The following is a 21,073-nucleotide window of genomic DNA, read 5'->3' on the forward strand; positions in this document are numbered from 1 at the left end:
CGAATCCACATGAATCAAGTCTTGAATCTCGAATCTGTTAAAAAATAAACACAAAAACATTCAATACAGCTACAATAAAAATAAGAACATAAATCACATGATAAAAGAGAGCATTGGGTTTTGTCTGTCGTTGTGTTCGTCGGTTTTCGATTATCGTTCTTCGTTCGTTAGAAAAGAGCAAAATCGTTCGTTCGTTGTTAGATCCATCTAGGGTTTGGAGAGAACGTGGAGAAAATAGAGAAAAGAGAACGAAAAATAAAGAAATGGAAAAAAAAAAATCGAGAATTTATATAAAGAATTAGGGTTCCGTCGCGTAATGCGACGGGGTAATTTCGTCCCAAAAATTGGAAGGGATCATTTGTGCAATTATTATTAGACGCCGGTCACCGGCGCATTTAAGTCAATTAGTAGGGTCTTTTCGTCAAATTTCCCACACTTAAATGGTAGGGACATGATGTCTTCTGTGAAAACAGAAAAAAGAAAAACAGAAAAGACCAGTCATCAATTATGAAGAAAAACAAGGTCCTTGATGTGTTCTTACAAACATTTATAGCTGTAAAGAAGATTGGAAGCAACTTTCTCCTTTGAAAAAATTGTTAAAGACCTTTGAAAATACTGTGAAAAAAAACATAGATCGATATAATTAAAATAAAAATCAGGTTCGGAGAAACTGCACCATCGCGTGTTGTACCCGTTGCCTTCTCTGATTGACTTGTTCAAACTGTCTGTCCTCTCCTTCCTTACATACACCATTCATCTCCCTCCCTCCCTCTCAAATGCTTAAATCAGTTTCATCATATCTAAGTGAAGCTTGTACCAATGAATTTTCATAATTATCATAATACATATCTCTTCCTCGTCTTCTTCTCCACTCTGTTCCTCCTTCCATTTTCATCTTTTTCTCAAGTAAACGGCACTGTTCAGGTGGGCTCATTCATGACAGCAACAGAGGATACTACTCCATGGCTTTCACCTTCTTCTGATTTTGCATTTGGGTTTAGTCAACTCAAAGACAAGAACCTATTCTTGCTTGCAATTTGGTATAACAAAATACCAGACAAAACCATCATCTGGTACGCGAATGATGGACAACCCGTTAGTCAAAGATCAAGACTAGAGCTTTCAGCACAAGGTGGCCTAAACCTGTATGATCCTCAAGGAAGGTCTATCTGGTCATCTGTTGGTATAACCGAAGAAGTCGCCTATAGTTTTATGAATGATACGGGTAATTTCGTGTTGATTCGTACGGGTTCCAGCACAGCAGTATGGGAGAGTTTCAAAAACCCAACTGACACCATTGTTTCAACGCAAATAATTGAATCTGATGGTGTATTATTCTCGAAACAATCGGAGAATAATTTCTCAAAAGGACACTTTCAACTTCGGCTCCTTAGAGATGGGAACCTCGTACTTAATATCCGTGATATTGTCACAAACTATGCGTATGATGCCTACTATATAAGTGGCACATATGATCCTTCTAACTCATCAAATTCTGGCTTCCAGGTGATATATGATTCCACAGGCTACATGTTCATACGAAGAAGAAATGGACAACGATCAGATCTTACTCCCAACAGTTTGATTATGCCTCCAGACAGTTATTATCGGGCGACTCTTGGTTTTGATGGGGTTTTTACTCAATATCACCATCCTAAAAGCTTCACTGGAAATCCAAATTGGACTCCTATTTGGTCCAAGCCGGATAATATTTGTCTTAATATTAATGGGGTGAAGGGAATCGGAGCTTGTGGGTATAATAATGTATGCACGCTAGGTGACAACAAGCGGCCAGTTTGCGAATGTCCCATCGGTTTCTCCTTGATTGATCCCAATAATACTTATGGTAGCTGCAAACCGAGTTTCACATCAAGTTGTCGAGATGAGGAGCTGGAGGTCGATTCTTTGAAAGATGTATACGATTTCCAGGAGCTGTTAGACACGGATTGGCCTACTTCTGATTACCGACAATTGAATCCATCTAGTGAACAACTATGCAGAGAGTCATGCTTGCAAGATTGTTTCTGTGCTGTTGCAATTTTTAGAGTTGATACTTGTTGGATGAAGAAGCTTCCACTCTCAAATGGGAGAAAGGATCAAAATCTAAATGGAAAGGCTCTTATTAAGTATAGAAAAGGCAGCCTTCCTCCGTTGGCACCTCCATCCACGATGATTACGAACCAGATTCAGAAACAGGGGCAATGGACTATAATTCTTGTTGGGTCGGTTCTCTTAGGAACATCTTTTTTCATCATCTTTTGCTTAGGATTCTTCATAGTTTACAAGAAGAAGAAATACATTCAAACCACCACTGCCGAAACCATTGCCGGAGGGAATCAACGTTGTTTTCAATATAGAGAGCTTTTGGAAGCAACTGACGGGTTCAAGGAGGAGATTGGAAGAGGAGCGTTTGGCACGGTATACAAAGGGGTAATGCAAAACACACTTACAAGGACCACAATTGCTGTCAAGAAGCTTGATAGCATTGTCATCCAAGACAAAGAGAAGGAATTTAGGACCGAGGTGAACACCATTAGCCAAACATACCACAAGAATCTTGTCCGACTTCTTGGGTTCTGCGACGAGGGACAACATAGGATGTTGGTTTATGAGTTCATGAGCAAAGGAAGCTTGGCGAGCCTTCTTTTTGGAAACGAGAAGTTGAGCTGGTCGTTGAGGACTGAAATGGCTATAGGAGTTGCTAGAGGACTTGTGTATTTACATGATGAATGCATTACTCAAATAATACACTGTGACATAAAACCTCAGAACATACTGCTTGACGAGAACTACAATGCTAGGATTTCGGATTTTGGTTTGGCAAAATTATTGGTGATCAACCAGAGCAAGACCAATACTGGGATTCGTGGTACAAAAGGTTATGTTGCTCCGGAATGGTTTAGGAATGTACCCATATCGGCCAAGGTTGACGTTTATAGTTTTGGCGTATTGCTTTGCGAGTTAATCACATGTCGAAGGAGCTTGGAAGATGTCATGGAAGACAAACCGATCCTCACCGAATGGGTGTATGATTGCTACATTGAAAGGAAATTAGAGTCATTGGTTCGGAATGATGAGGCTGCATTGGTTGATAACAAGACGTTGAAGAGTTTTGTGATGGTTGCCATTTGGTGCATACAAGAAGACTCTTCTATTAGGCCGTCAATGAGAAAGGTTTCTCAAATGCTTGAAGGAATTGTCCAAGTACCCATTCCTCCATGTCCATATTGGTCAACCAACTAATGTTTATTTAATAAGATGGTGCTTCAAGGAATGCCCTTTTGTTATGCCAAGAAAATAATTTTCCTTGAATCTTCAAAATAAAATTATCTATTCATAATAGATAATGGTGTTATAACAAGTGTCATTAGATACATATGAATTGGACTAAAGGTTGATTTCATACTAACCTTCACATATGATTTCATATTCATTCTTTCATTTAATTACTTTTTTATTTTGATTGAATCTTAATTGAAAAAGTGAAAATTCTTTGTGACCTACTTTCATAATAAAAAAATAAAAAATAAATAAATGAAAAAGTTAAGATACGTGTTTGTTACGCTTAAGAATAGTCATTCACAATTAATTGTTTTTACTAAAACTAGCATGATTATGTACATTCGGGTATCTTTTATATATAAATATTTTAAATAAATTTAATAATTAATTGTATTTTTAAATTTATCAAGTATTTAAAGTTTAAGCCATCTTAAAAAAAAGATATAACACATATAAATAAACAACATTCATTATGTGGGAAGAAGAATAATTTATAAAAAAAAATCATCAATCAACAAATTTTGAATCAAATTATATAAAATTTTACTTGGTCTAATATTCTTTATTATATACTTATTTAAAAAATTAAAAAATTATTTAATTAATTCATTTAATTAATTCATTTAATTTTTTTATATTTATAATAATTTTGATTATTTAATAACCAAATTTAGTAAGAATTGATATTGATAAAAAAAACATAATAATAAATAAATTAAATATAATAAATTATTTAAAACTAAATAAATTAATATAATATATAATTGGACAAATATAAAAATATTTAAAAATAATTTATATATACATATAAATTAAAAAAATGTGATAATAAAATTGTTACAAGGTCTTTTTAATAATAATAATAAATTATTATAATAGATAATTTGACAAATATTAAAAATTAAATTATTATAATAATTAAATTTAAAAAATATGTGCTAATAATGTTTTTTTTAATATCATAATTTATTTTTACAATAAAAATTATTAAAATTAATATATAAAGATATATAAATAACTAAATAAAAAAATAATTCTCTTAAGTATCTTAATTTATTTTTTATAATAATAAATAAGTCTCAAATATATTTCTCAATCTATTTTAAACTTAACATATTTAATTAAATATATTTTTAATTTTTCCATTTAAATATTTTTATTAATTTATTTTATAGTGTTTATTTTTATTTTTAACAAACATTTTTTTATTTTATTAATTTCAGTATTTTTAAATAATATTATATTAAATATATATGTTGATAATTTCTTTTTAAATTATTAGTCAATTATAAAATATTATTTAAAGTATAATATTTGATATTGTAAACATGAAAATTTGACTACTCTAATCTACAAATAATATTATTAAATTATAATAATATTAAAATAATATTTTGAATTTTTAAATTTAAAATAACTCAAAAAAGAGGTTAAAAGTCTAATTAGGATTAAATATTATAATAATTAAACTCTAATTATAAAAATTAAATAAAAATTTAAAAATAATTTGAGTTTAAAATAGTGTATTTATTTTACCCAAATTAAATACAAGAATTGGTTAAAATTATTTAATTATAATTTTTAAACATAATTTATAAATTATATATAATTTAAGGCTTAAAACAATTAAATAAATACCCAAAATACTCAAAAATATCCAAAATTATCCAAAAATAAAAATAATGAATATAATTTTTGTTATGTTTTCAAAAATATTTTTTCTAGAATTTTTGGTGAAGAAAAACGCAAGAAATATATTAAATTTTGATTTCAAATAACCCTTTAAAAAAATAATTTTGATAATCGTGTATAGCCGAAAATGGGAAATTAAATTGCAATAGAGATTTCAGCCATCGGATCAGCGCTAGATTTTCATCCAGCACCCAGGAATCAGCCATGCCTGTCGGCTGTAGCTAAGTGAACGCGCGCCCAGTCCATAGGATCGACTAACGAGTCGCTAACCTCGTTAGCCCGATCGCCCATACGCGGATGGATTTTCAACGGAACGCCTAACGACGTGTTCATTAAATCAAAACGACGTCATTTTATACATTTTCTTTGTCGATGAAGGGGGTCGCCGAAAACGTGATCGATCGTTGACAATTCTTCTAGAAGCTCAAACTCATCTACATCATCCATCCTTATCCTCCCATGTGATTGTCTTATCCTCACGATCATTATCCCTAAGCCTAGAATCTCCACCTTAGCCTAGAACTAGGCTACCGAAGATAAGATCAAATTAGGGATAAGAACTTCAGTCGACGAATTGAAGTTGAATTCGTCCAAGCTAACTGACCTAGCTTGGTATAAATACCCTCTAGGCACTCTCCTTTCAATCCATCAAACAATTATTACATATTACATACAGAATCAAAGATTCCGGCCAAACTGATTTTTGTGAAAATCATTTTCGACGATCAAAGCTTTGATCCAGGCTTATGGAAAGCTTTCAATGTATTCTTGGAGTGTGCTACAACTGTTTGTAAGCATCTAGAACCATTGTATTTCATTTTGTGATTGAAAATTGGTTTTTACCAAGTTTGATCGGTTTGATCTGTTCTAAAGTTTAATTATGTGATTTCTTTGTTTAGAATCATTCTCTAGATGTTATATAAATTTTATGTTGAAAGAGTTTTGATCAAATCAACCTAAAACGAAAAATTAGATTGAAATTTTGGATTTTTTGAAATTCATGTTCTTGAGCTTTAAGTTTGAATTTTTTGTATTCAAATAGTTGCTAAACATGTTTGTAAACATGTTAGGATGATTTTCAGATCATTAAAACAACATCCCAATCAATATTGATCAAACTAGAAAATTTTGAAAAAATATATTTGAATTTCGTTTTCAAAAATTGTTACAGAGCTTGAATGATGTTCTTGTTTTGGTTATGTTCGACTAAGTTCATCATTTCAAAACTAATGGAACAAGAATCAGGCCTTGAGATGGCTTAATTCAAAATATCCCAAAATTTGACCTAAAAACGGTTTTAAGAAATTGATCTTTATAGAGATTGATTGACCTTGATTAGGGTTAGGGCTTTAATCCCTACAATCATATGACTTAATTGCAAATTACAGATCATGATTTCAGGATCTGTATCAAAAGATACAAGACCTACAATTCTTGAACAATTCAAGAACACTCGGTCCCCAACGACCGAGTCTTGTAGAACTGGGACCGAGAAATAGGACCGAGAATTCTCGGTCCGGACTAAGACCAAGGACTGATGTTTTTGAGTTAGGACTGAGACCAATGACAGATGTTCTTGAGTCTAGACCGAGACCAAAGACCAATGTTCTTGAGTTATGACCGATACCTAAGACCGATGTTCTTGAGTAAGGACCAAGAAATCTAACCGAGGTTTCCAACTTCAGATCGATAGGTCTGACCTAGGACCGAGCCTCCCAAGTCCACAAACAAAAAAACTAGACTTGATATCGAGCCTCCGAGACCTAGGACCAAACAGCCAAAAAATAGGATTGGGCCTCCTAAGCCCCAAGACCGAGCCCTCCAGTCCCTCGATCGAACAATCCGAGTTCGAGACCGAGCCTCCCGAACCCAAGACTAAGCCCTCCAGATCCATGGACCCATGCTCCCTAGCCTTAATCCAGACCATCCCAGTCTAGACCAAGCCCATCCGAGCCCAAATTGGCAAAATCGGACCCAGACCCTAGGACTTTAGTCATAAGGCCTATTTTGTTCCACTTTTCAAAATCTAAAATTATTTTCATAATTTTGGAACCCCAATCCATTTTCAAATAATCCTAAAAGGTCAGAAATTAATATTTAAATATTTTTGGAATATAAAAAATATTTTGGTTAAGACCCCATTTAGAATCTATTTTTAAATTTTAATACTTTTTTGATATTTTCATGGTTTTTACTCAGTTATAACAACGCAATCGTAGGTACGCCCTTTTTAATAATTTTATACAATTATTTACGTAATGGAATTCCTGGGGTTACAAATGTCTTATTTTTTTATAATAATAAATAAAAAAAATAAAAAATTCAATTACTTTAAAAACATAACCTATTTAGTTAAATATAAAATTAAATTTCTTTTCTAATTTATATATTTTATAAAATATATATAGGAAACATTATAAATTAAAATAACAAATATTTGTTATATTTTATGAATATATATATATATATATATAATTAATAATTTTAATACTAAAAAAATTATAAAAATCTCTTGCAGCCATATATAACATCTAAATTGACTATCTCTTTTAGTTTTGACTCAATCTATGTGAAAGAATTTATCGGTCTTCAATGGTGCGTTCTTAAACATTCGATTACACCTCATGATTTTAGGCCCCGAATTACCCTTTGTTGACGAACCCTTAAGTTTTATCACCAATGTTTGTTTTACTTAAACTGATATTCCCAACATTCTATTATACTTTTCGGCATGAACTTATGCTCTGAATCACCCTACGTGGACGAACATATTTTGTTAAATATATTTTTAGTTTTTTTCTAATTTATATATAGTTTTTAAAATATACATATATAGGAACATTATAAATTAAAATAACAAGAATTTATTATATTTTATGGATTTTTGTATGTATATATAATTATAAAATTATTTCAACAATCATAATATATATAAGAAAGAAAGCACCATTGAAAAACGTACCATTAAAGAACGCAACCATTATAATTATAAAAAACGCATCATTGAAGATATATATATATAAGTTACATCTTGAATAACTTTATATTATATAAAAAAATTATATATAGATTATATTGTTATAAATTTTACGCGTTCATCAAATTTTATGTAGAATTTAAAATATAAAGTCTTATTAGCCTAATTGGTTTAAAAAATTTACTTGTTTTTTGTTAGGTAGAAAGTTCGAAATATACCTGTAGCATTTTTTATTTTATTTTTAACCGATTCGAACGGGTGAACCCACGATTCGATCCAAATATTCATTTACTCTACCTATATAATCAAATTAATCATTGTTCTCGACTGACAAATTCAAATTAAGTATTATTATTATTATTGGAGAAATTACTTATTTAATAAATATAGTTTAATTATTGTGCTATGATTACAAATGAATAAAAACAGTTTTATTTTATTTGATTTTATATTTTGGGCTATTTTATGACTAACACCTTATAATTTTTAAGTATTTTATAAGAGTTTTTGAAATTTTATTGTGTATCAATTATAAATAATATTTTCTAGAAATTATTAATTTATTATATATATTATTTTATTAATAATAACATAATATCATTTAAAAATATTAATTACAGCATATATATACATATTTATTAAAACCGATTCGAACGGGTGAACCCACGATTTGATCCAAATATTCATTTACTCTACCTATATATTCAAATTAATCATTGTTCTCGACCGACAAATTCAAATTAAGTATTATTATTATTGGAGAAATTACTTATTTAATAAATATAGTTTAATTATTGTGCTATGATTACAAATGAATAAAAACAGTTTTATTTTATTTGATTTTATATTTTGGGTTATTTTATGACTAACACCTTATAATTTTTAAGTATTTTATAAGAGTTTTTGAAATTTTATTGTGTATCAATTATAAATTATATTTTCTAGAAATTATTAATTTATTATATATATTATTTTATTAATAATAACATAATATCATTTAAAAATATTAATTACAGCATATATACATATTTATTAAAATAAAAATAATTAAATTGTACAGTGTAATATTCTATGTTATTAAAAACAATTTTTATATTTGTTTTTAGAAATATAGTTTAAAAAAAATCATATTATGAGATAAATTTATATTTTATTTGAATGTGTATAAAACTATTTATTATTTATTTATTATATGTTCATATAAATTAAATTATATATATAATTAATATATAATTTTTTTATAAAAAATATATAATTATATGTTTGAAATTAATTTTTATTGTTTAATAAAAATTAAATGGTAATAAAATTTGAAAGATGGGCTAAAGATGAGGTTCTTCAAACTGTGGTTAAAAAAAATAATAATTTTTTTTTAATTGTACAAATATATATATATATATATATATATATATATAATATATAATGATGCTTAATTTTCAAAGTGTCTGAATTATCGGGTTGAGAGACGTGGTTAATTTGGATATATATGTGAGAGTAAATGGATACTTGGGTCAGATTATGGGTTGACCCGCCCATAAACATAAAACGGTTAAAAATAAAATTAAAAATGTTATCACATTTTTACCGTATATTTTTTCTATAATTTTATTATATATTACTTATTCGTGCAAATGCAAAGGTTATAGGCTAATTATAGGAAAAATATGCTAAGAATGGGCAAAGTCCGAAGAGAAACTTCCGTAAACTTCTGTTATGTTGCCTCTTTCGCTTCTCCCTACTTCTTTCCGACTTAGTCCTTGTTCGTATTGGGGTTATTGTAATAACCTAGAGAGGAGAAATAAATAATGATTTGTGATAATTTTGAAGAGGTAAGAATATTTTTGGTAAAACTATCTAAAAGGTATTGATATATAATAATAAAATAATAAATAGTAATTTAAAATAAAGAATATTTTAGTATTTTAGGTAATAAATTGAGTAATGTGATTGATGAGAGGAGGAGAGAAAAGATATTTGAGTGTGTTAGGTTATTTAAATAATCCCAACCGAACAAGACCTTACAACTCTTATCTTTCTCACTCTTTGACTCAATCACAGCGGCAGGGCTATCTCATAGAAGTTCCATTTCTCTTGCTTTAATGAAGGAATCAATGGCCTTGTTCGGTATGGTTTTTAAAAAAAATCTCATACAAAATCAAACATCACTTCACTCCCTTTTTATCCATTACATCACTTAAATCATTAATCAAAATACTAAAATATCCTCTATTTTAAATTATTATTTTTTATTTTATTTATATATATCAATAAATTTTAAGTCTTTTTACCAAAAATAATTATCACCAATCATTATCTTTTTCTCCCTCTAGATTTTTTAAAAACCCCAATCCAAAGTGATTTTTACATTATATACTTGCTCATTTTCTACTTCTGCAGCTAGTTTAAGATTAATTTAATAATGAAAAGTACCATCCTATTTTATTAAATAAGATTTAGGGAGAGGGAGTGAATGTCAATTTCAAATCGTCCCGGGACGGGTAAATTTTAAAAGAGAAATGATTAGGGAAGAGAATTTGGGAGAGAGAAGTTTAGAGGTAATGACGTGGCGCAATCTGATTCGTTGATAAAATGATAAATTTCCTTTATTTTCACCTTTTATCTCTTTTCCAACTAGTAATGTGGTGAGACATCATTCCTTCTCACATTCTCTCTATCAAATTCCCTCATCTGTCACTCTTTAATTTAAAATAGGTTGACTGAGGTACGAGATTGGATTCACATGCCCTGCCGATCTTCGAACCAAAGAAATACAATTTTATTTTTTAATTAGAGTTGTTTAAAATATTTTAAGAGAAATGATTGAGGGAGAGAATTTGGAAGAGTAAAAAAAATAACAAATTTTATCTCTTATCTATCATTACCCTTTATTCTTTTTCAAACCAGTGATGTGGTGACAAGTTATTCCCTCTCTCATTCGCTCTCCCAAATTCTCTCTACCTGTCACTCATCATATTTTAAGAATAATGATTTAGGGGCCAAAAGTGGGGCTCCGATCGTAGAACGAATTTACGCGGCATTACCACACTGGAATTTTTTATTTAAAAAAAAATAAACAAGCATGCATTAATGTAAGTGACTCTTCTGCCCTAGGCATAATCTCAACCATTCACTAATCACATTGCCTCTCTCTCACTACTTTCTCTTCTCTAAAACCCTAGTGGTATGCAAGTGACTCTTCAAACCTAGCCTTAATCACAATCATTCACTAATCACATTGCCTCTCTCTCACTACTTTCTCTTCTTTAAAACCCTAGTCATCGCCGTCGGTTCTTCTTTGTCTCGTCGTGAAAACCCTTAGCTCTTTCATCAAATCTCTTCTTGTCGTTAGTTGTTCTCTGTCTCGTTGTGGAAGCCCCTCGTCGTCTATTCTTTCCCTTCCTCGTCTCCTCTTGTATTTTTGTCGTATTCTCCAATACTTATTGTATATATTCTCTCGCCACCTAACATCAACATCAATGGATTCTCCCACCGATATCAACATCACCTCTATCGTCCTCCCTTCCGCATTGTCAGATTTGATGGAAACCTCGACACCACCATTGTAACGATCTTGAACGCAAGATAAGGAAGACCAGTTGTGTTGACAACCAAGATTTTGAAAGGTAGATATATGTAGCGTAATTGGTAGATATATGAAGAATGAGTGGTAGATATATTGAGAGTATTACTTAGTTATATGGAGCTTAAGTGGTATATATATGGAGCTTAAGTGGTAGATATATAAAGCATAAGTGATCTATATATGGAGCATATTACTTAGTTATATGGAGCTTAAGTGGTATATATATATGGAGTGTAATTGGTAGATAAATGAAGCGTAAGTGGTAAATATATAGAACGTATTACTTAGTTATATGAAGCTTAAGTGGTAGATATATGATGGTTAAGTGGTATATATAGAGAGAGAGCGCGCTTAAGTGGTAGATATATGATGTTTAAGTGGTGTATATATGTATATATATGGAGCTTAAGTGCTAGATATCTTGAGTGCATTACTTAGTTATATTTTTTGTTTGTATGCATATTTTTCTTCTGATTGGTAGTCATCATTATTTTTACTTCGTTGTTTACAACCTCATTCGAAGCAATGGGAAATGTAAATACAAAGTGATAGTCATATACAATTGGTGTCACCCAAAAGGTATAATATTTGAAAATAAGTACAAAAAACTTAACCTTACTATCGAGCGATTTGTCAACTTTCTTCGTTCAAAGGGTTTATCATTGCCGACATTCTCCCCATATTGAAGCTTACATTGCTGAAATTGAAGTGACAGGATACTAAAAACGCAACTAGTTGTGGAATTTTTACCATGAGGTACATGGAGACTTACAATGATGAATCGAAAGATTGAAATTTATGGACGAATCCGAAAGATGCTGCCAATAATATGCATTATTTGAGGGTTCGTTACATCCGCAAATTATTAAAATCCCCCCTCAATACCCACGATAATGAACGAGCCATTTTGAATTTATATCTTTCAAGTTCTAGTTAAACTATTTAGAATGCTTATCCATCAGTTTAAAATATTTATACATTTGTTTATAATATTTATTCAATATTTAGAATGTTTATAACCATGTATTTATCAAATATAATTGTGTATTGAACTCAATATAACGTTGTATTGAGCTCAATATAACTGTGAACCTCAATATAAAGGTATATTAACTTCAATATAACTGTGTATTGAGCTCAATATAATATTGTATTGAGCTCAATATAATTGTATATTGAGCTCAATATAACGCTGAATTATGCTTAGTATAACGTTGAAAGAAGCTTAATATAACGTTGAATTATGCTCAGTATAACATTGAATTATATTCAGTATAACTCTGAAATAAACTCAATATAACATTGAAATAAGCTCAATATAATGTTGAAATAAGCTCAATATAATTGTTATAACATAAACACATGATAACATAACTACAATAATGTGGTAAAAGAGAATTGAGTGGAGACTATTGTTTGTGGTATCATAGTCTGATCATTTATTTGAGTAGAGACTACTGTTTGTGGTATAGTAGGTGGGCCATTGAATTATTGCGCATATGTTGGTTCATCCCACATTTTTTTCTATAACAAAATTTAACGAGACAATTAGCTAAATATAACGAGGCAATACGCTCAATATAATAAGGCAATGAGCTCTATATAACGAGGCAATCAACTCAATATAACGAAGCAACAAGTACAATATAACGAGTCAATTAGCTAAATATAATGAGGCAATACACTCAATATAACTAGGCAATGAGCTCTATATAACGAGGCAATTAGTTCAATATAACGAATCAACAAACACAATATAACGAGTCAATTAGCTAAATATAATGAGATAATACACTCAATATAACTAGACAATGAGTTCTATATAAAGACGCAATTATCTTAATATAACTAATCAACTAGTACAATATAACGAGTCAATGAGGCAAAAACTAAATTTTGCTGAATGTTTGGACAATATAAGTTGTATTGAGCTCAATATATCCTCGTATTGAGCTCAATATAACCGTGTCAATATAAACCTGTATTGATTAGAAGATAACTACGTCGAGGAGAAGATAATGATGAAAGAAACACAATATCAAAATACAGTGGTTATTTGGAGTTACCTGATGATGCAGCGTGCGTGGCTAGGATGAACCTTTATCAAGATTCGTTGATTCTTACGAATACCGAAAGTTGATAGATATTGAGGAAACCTTGTTTTCTGATTAATAATCTTCCCATAACAAAGTGTTTTAAGATTCTTTAAATACTCAAACCCTAGCTTGCAAAAGAAATAAACAACTTTTAATAAATTGCAAAAAACACCCGAAACTAATAAAAATGCGATTTTGAGCCCCTAAACGTCGTCAGATGGCCTTAAACCATCATACCTCATGGCAAAGCCATGACTTCTTCACAGCACCACGTTTCCGCCCGAAAAACACTAGGCAATCGTCGAAATCTGACACTTGCGAGATATTTTCGGATGCTGCAACTTTCGCATAAACGCCTCTTCGACTCGCACCGCATCATTCCCCCCAGGGTAGAAAAGATTCGTCCTCGAATCTGGAACCGCATCATCCTCATCAGAAGAAGACTCACCCACAAAAGGAACAAGATGCTTCACATTGAACACATCAGAGGTACGCACATGGCTGGGAAGGCGTAAACGATAAGCATTGGGGTTGATCTTCTCCACAATCTCAACAGGACCAATCTTCTTAGCAGCAAGCTTGCTATATTCATGAGCTGGAAAACGATCCTTAGTCAGAATAGCCCACACAAAGTCACCAACTTCAAAATCAACAGCACGCCTTCTCGAATCAGCCTTCTCCTTGTACTTGGCAGTAGCAGCAACCAAGCGGTCATGAGTGGTCTGATGAACCTGAGCCAACTGACCAACAAAATCCGCAGCAGTGGAATGAGGACGCACCTTGCTGGGCAGCGCTAACAAATCAAGAGGAGCACGCGGAGACAGCCCGTAAATCACATGGAAAGGACTGAAACCAGTGGAGCGATTAACAGCATGATTGTGAGCAAACTCGGCCTGAGGCAGCTTCAGATCCCAAGCCTTAGGATGATCCCCAACTAAACTGCGCAGAAGGTTCCCCAAAGACCTATTAACAACTTCAGTTTGGCCATCAGTTTGTGGGTGATAGGCACTGCTAAAATTCAGCTGAGTATTAACCAAACGCCAAAGACTCCTCCAAAAGTGACTCACAAAGCGAGTGTCCCGATCAGAAACTATGGAGGCAGGAAGTCCATGAAGGCGATACACATCCCTGAAATAAAGTTGTGCAACAGCCACAGCATCAGAGGTTTTCTTGCAGGGAATGAAATGAACCATCTTCGAGAATCGGTCAACCACCACAAAAATCGAATCAGAACCACGCTGGGTACGTGGCAGCCCAAGGACAAAATCCATACTGACATCAGACCATGGTTGAGTGGGAATAGGCAGAGGCAAGTATAACCCGGCATTAGTCGAAGCGCCCTTAGCCAACTGACAAACACGACAGCGAGCAACAAAACGCCCCACCTCTTTGCGCATCGAAGGCCAGAAATAAGAAGCTGCAAGAAGCTGGAAGGTACGATCACGCCCAACATGGCCTTCTTTGTGGAGTTCCTGAATCATCCTCAAACGCAGGCTGCAATCTGGAATGCACAGCTGCACACCGCGGAAAAGGAACCCATCCTCCAAGACAAAGTCCCTCGAATCCCCCTGTTGGATGCGAATGAGGACCTGAGAAAAGAAAGGATCATCACGATAGAGGTCCACAAACGAATCAAAGCCGGGTACATGGACACGCATCTCCGCCAACAGCCCATGACGACGACTCAAAGCATCAGCCACGCGATTAGACACACCAGCCTTGTGTTTAATCACAAAAGTAAACTACTGTAAATAAGAGACCCACGAAGCATGACGATGAGAAATCTTGTCCTGACCACCAAGATGCTTGAGGGAATCATGATCCGTATATAAGACAAACTCCCGCTGAAATAAATAATGACGCCAGTGTTTGACTGCCTGGACAATAGCATAGAACTCAATATCATAGGTACTGAAACGAAGTTTAGCGCTAGACAGTTTCTCACTAAAATAAGCAACAGGACGCCCAGATTGGCTAAGTACAGCCCCAATACCCAATTTCGAAGCATCACAATGTAGTTCAAATGGCTGGGAAAAATCAGGAAGAATCAAAATAGGGGCTGAAGTGAGTCGGTGCTTGATCTCAACAAAGGCAGCCTCGGCATCATCCGTCCAGAAGAACTTAACCCCCTTCATACAATCAGTGATAGGAGCCGTAACACTGCTGAAGTGAGGAATAAAACGCCGATAGAAGGAAGCCAAGCCATGAAAACTGCGAACTTCAGTGATCGAAGAGGGGCGGGGCCACTGATTGACAGCCAGTACCTTACTCGGGTCCACTTTCAGGCCCTCCCGAGACACCACATAACCGAGGAACTGAGTAGAATCAGTAAGAAATGTGCACTTCGAGGAAGCAGCATAGAACTTGTCACGCCGGAGAACAGATAACACCTCACGAAGATGGGAGAGGTGTGCTACCTCGCTGTCACTGTAAATCAAGATGTCGTCGAAGTAAACGACTACAAACTTCCCAATGAAAGGGCGAAGAGCTTGGTTCATCACACGCATAAAGGTGCTAGGAGCATTCGACAGACCAAACGGCATAACCAGCCACTCATATAAGCCCTCACGAGTCTTAAAGGCAGTCTTCCACTCATCACCCATGCGAATACGAATCTGATGGTATCGACTCTTGAGATCCAGTTTGCTAAACACAGAAGCACCACCCAACTGATCCAACAAGTCATCCAACCGGGGAATAGGAAACCGATAACGCACTGTAATCTTGTTGATAGCACGACTATCAATGCACATACGCCAAGACCCATCCTTTTTTGGGGTAAGAAGGGCCGGGACAGCACAGGGACTAAGGCTCTCTCGAATGTGTCCCTTAGCCAGCAAGTCCTCCACCTGTCTACGCAACTCTTCATGTTCTTTGGGACTCATGCGGTAATGAGGACGGTTGGGTAGGGCAGCACCTGGAACCAAGTCAATGTGATGCTGGATATCACGCAAAGGAGGCAAGGCACAAGGCAGATTCTCAGGAAAAATATTTGCAAACTCCTGTAACAGCGGCTGCACTGGAATAGGCACCTCAGAACTAGCACCACAGGTAATCAGCGAACAAAATAGAGCAAACACCATGCCAGATTCGACCATGGCGGTCTGAAAAGGACCCCGAGACAACAAGGTGGCAGGGGGGACGCATGATGAGTGGGGGCAGCACCCTTCTTGGGCTGATTTGGCATCAACACAATCTTGGTACCATGAAATAAGAACGTGTAGGTATTAGCACGCCCATCATGTATAACAGAATGATCAAACTGCCAAGGGCGACCAAGTAAAAGGTGACAAGCATCCATAAGAACCACATCACAATATACAGCATCACGATAATGGGAACCAATGGAAAAATTAACAAGTACGCGCTTGGAAACTGTAACATCCGTACCTTGACTCATCCAGGACAGGCGATAAGGCTTGGGGTGAGGTTCAGTGGACAGACCCAGCTTCGAAACTGTAACCTCAGAAATCACATTCTCACAACTCCCAGCATCAATGATGAAGGTGCAAACTTTGCCATCGATGGTACAAGTGGAATGGAACAGATTATTGCGTAAGCACTCGTTGTCAGGAGCACGAGGGGTTAAACATGATCGACGAATCACCAAAAGGGGGCCAACATCACCAGAAACATACTCCTCCGCTGCCTCATCATCATAAACATCATACACTGGGGCTGAATCTGAAGGAAGAGTAGAGTCAGGATCATCCACCTCATTAAAAAGACCACGATTGGTGGACTTTGGGTTGCGACACTCTGCTTGGCGATGGCCAACTTCACCACAATTGAAACAACGCAAGCCACCGGGACGTCCCTGCGGGGGGGCTGTAGTGCTGCGAGGGGGGGCTGGGGTGGGATGGGCCGGCTGGGAAGAAGAACCAATGTCACTAGTGGGGACAACCTGTTTTCCAAAGCTACCCGAACCGCGCCTGGCTAGCTGTTTCTCAGCCTGTGAAGCACGCTGATGTGCCTCAGAAACAGTCAAGGGATCAAACATATTCAAAATATCCTGCAACTGGAGGCGAAGGCCACCAATATAGCGAGAAACCAACTGGAGAGGGGACTCAGACAGGTCAACACGAGCCACAAAGGTGTAAAACTCAGTGGAATAGTCATCCACGGAACGAGAACCCTGACGAAGATTCTGGAACCGCTGGTACAGGTTACGTTCGTAATTATATGGTAGAAACGCCGCCCTAATATGCTTCCTGAATTTGTCCCAATTCGTGAGTTTGCCTTACCATGACGAACACGTGTCTGTTTCAACTGCTGCCACCATGCTTGTGCACGATCATGTAAGCGGATCGTAACAAGGGGTACACGACGATCTGCAGGAACTTCCTTGAAATCCAGAATCTCTTCAACCTGAGAAAGCCAATCAATAAACTCTTCCGGTGGTAGACTACCATCGAACTTAGGGATGTCCACCCTGAAAGCCTGCTCCCAACGATGATTGGGGCGTTTAGGGGATCGATTCCGAAGACCACCGAGAGGGTTTTCATCTGTCACCGTAACATCATCTTCAGGGTGGTGCATGTGCATAGATGCATCCATCCATTGCGTCAACCATTCAACCTGCCGCCTCAAATCGTCGTTATCACGGCGAAACTCAACGTTTTCACGTCGCAACTCAGCAAGGTCACCATCATCAGCACCAGGGGTAGGGTTGCGCGGCTGTCTTCGGGGCGGCATACCTCAGGGTCGACTGGAAACTGATACCAACTGATGCAGCGTGCGTGGCTAGGATGAACCTTTATCAAGATTCGTTGATTCTTACGAATACCGAAAGTTGATAGATATTGAGAAAACCTTGTTTTCTGATTAATAATCTTCCCATAACAAAGTGTTTTAAGATTCTTTAAATACTCAAACCCTAGCTTGCAAAAGAAATAAACAACTTTTAATAAATTGCAAAAAACACCCGAAACTAATAAAAATGCGATTTTGAGCCCCTAAACGTCGTCAGATGGCCTTAAACCATCATACCTCATGGCAAAGCCATGACTTCTTCACAGCACCACGTTTCCGCCCGAAAAACACTAGGCAATCGTCGAAATCTGACACTTGCGAGATATTTTCGGATGCTGCAACTTTCGCATAAACGCCTCTTCGACTCGCACCGCATCACCTGACCACCGTCAATAGAGTTCTCCGGAGCAGCCGAATCTGTTCTAGGGTTTGTAACAGAAAGTGGTGGTCGTCAGAGAGGATAGAGAAAAGAGAGAAGTTTTTACTTTTTCACTTTTTACTTTTATTTGCCTTTTATATAAATTTTTTTACAGCGTGGCAAAACTCTCATCGACCTCCACATCACTACTCTTTAAATATGTACTTATTTAATTTTTTTATTAAAAATTTATTTATTTATTTTTAATGCAATAATTAGAGGTTTATGTTATCTTTTGAAAAATATTATTATTGAAAGTTTATTTGTTTGGATATTTAATATTTTAAAATTATTGTTATTTAATGTTGTTTTTGTTTAGTATTTAATATTTTGATAATTTGTAATTATAAATATATTAATTATTTTATTTTATTATATATATTTAAGTCTATTTTTTCGATTTTCGGTGCATCGCGTGGAAATCCATACCCGATTAGGGATGACAATGAATACCCTATCCGTCGGGTTGTGAAGTACCCATTCCCGAACCAGATTTTTATTTTATTATCCATCCTTGAACCCCGACGAATATATCTATTTGTATCCCCATCCTCGGTTCGTCGGGTATCCCATTACCCTATTAAAATATGAATTTTATTTATTATTTTCTAAATATACTAAATATTAAAAATAATATGAGATATTACTTAATTGTATAGAAGTTGAACAGCATACATGAACTTCAACAAAAATTAGAAAAAGTTCAACAAATATTAGAGAAAATGTTGAAACAAAAGAAAAGAAAGATGAAGAAATGTTAATCTTTAGAATAAGAAGTGAATAAAGAGGGAAAATATTTTGTTATTAAATAATGAAAGATTAAGAGTCATGAAAATATAAATTAAATTAATGATGGCATGATGGAGTGGAGTGTTGGTATAACTAATTAAATAATATATTTAATATAAATTTGTAACGATGGTATTGATGTGAAATTTGAAAAATTATTTTAATTTTTAACAAATATATATATATATATATATATATATATATATATATATAATATTAATATTTTAGGTATATATCGAGTTTAGATTTTGCAAACATCCCATCCCCGATCCCGAACCCAAACCCGATCGAGTAATCATTTTACTCTCATCCACGACCCCGATTTAAAATACTCGAACCCGAGTACCCACAGGTATCGGATATACAGGTACCTATTGTCATTCCTATACCCGATCGGGGCGGGGATGATTTATATTTAAAAAAATTTGTCAGTGATCAGGTAGGGTAGGGTTGGTAGATTCGGGGCGTGGATAGTAATGCAATTCTCCAAAACGAGCCATTGTCATCCCTAGACGAGAACGGCTTTCATTAAATTATTGTCCAACGAGTTAGTTTGGAAATATAATTTTTTTTTCAAGAAGAGCAGTAGTGTCGTTCTACTTTACTTCTTCAACAATCTCTTTACTTATCAATCTCTTAAAGAAAAGATTGATTCCTTCATTTTCTTTCAAAATACTTTGAAAGAAAAAAAGTGAGAAGCATAACTTCTTCTATTATATCAAAGAACGATGATCAAGGTTTAGAGTTTCAGTTGATTCACTAGATTGAGGTGGTTTGCTTTTCCAAGGTACTGCTCATAAGTTAATCTTGATCCGTAAGTGTACTATTTATCAGTTGTTGCTCCTCTGTTAATATTCTATTTTCTAGTTTTGGTGTTCTTCTGTTATTATTATTCATCAGTAAATGTTACCTCTATCACATTTGGTTAATGTTCAAGCCCTCGTTCTTTTACAATTTCTTTTTACCTTTTATCATTTGATGATTTGTTCTTTTCGCAAAGGTTTTATTCAACAAAAATTAACTCGAACTCGGCTCATTACTTTATCTCTTTACTTTCAATATTACTTTTTCTCTTTACTTTCAATATATTTCAATTTTATTTCGTGTTTTTTTAATTTGCATATATATTATTACGAGACGACATACGAGAAGATATAGTTTTTTTATCCATTTTATGAAATTCGAGAAAAATAACAAATTTAAGGAGCGATTCACTATTATTATTTTAGAAGTTACAACTCTAAATTCTTTTCAATTCTTCAAAATCTTTTAAGAAATTCTCAACTTTGTCAAGGAAAGCAATACTTGAATGAAAAAAAGTGCATCATTTTATCAAAATCATCCACAAGATCAAATGTACTAGTTATTTCTAACCTTCAAAACGGCTCCTCAATTGAAAAATAGAAATGTCTCTCAACTATGACTAATAGAAAAATTAACCGGTAAGATTTCATCGTTAATCACATTAAGTTTAAACTTGAAAA

At 34.1% G+C, this 21,073-nt stretch overlaps 1 protein-coding gene across 1 annotated transcript; it reads left to right on the forward strand.

The window, feature by feature from the left end:
- Positions 1–718: 718 nt before the first annotated feature.
- On the forward strand, positions 719–3,403 carry LOC124919787 (G-type lectin S-receptor-like serine/threonine-protein kinase LECRK3). The gene has a single exon (XM_047460121.1). The coding sequence runs from the start codon at positions 820–822 to the stop codon at positions 3,241–3,243; it is 2,424 nt and encodes an 807-aa protein (XP_047316077.1). The 5' UTR covers positions 719–819; the 3' UTR covers positions 3,244–3,403.
- The last annotated feature ends 17,670 nt before the right edge of the window (positions 3,404–21,073 follow it).

Source organism: Impatiens glandulifera, chromosome 1, assembly GCF_907164915.1.
Source record: "Impatiens glandulifera chromosome 1, dImpGla2.1, whole genome shotgun sequence".
Taxonomy (NCBI): domain Eukaryota; kingdom Viridiplantae; phylum Streptophyta; class Magnoliopsida; order Ericales; family Balsaminaceae; genus Impatiens; species Impatiens glandulifera.

Bases quoted from the DNA above. Each gene is read 5' to 3' on its own strand.
- LOC124919787 (XM_047460121.1), top strand. From the start codon at position 820: ATGAATTTTCATAATTATCATAATACATATCTCTTCCTCGTCTTCTTC.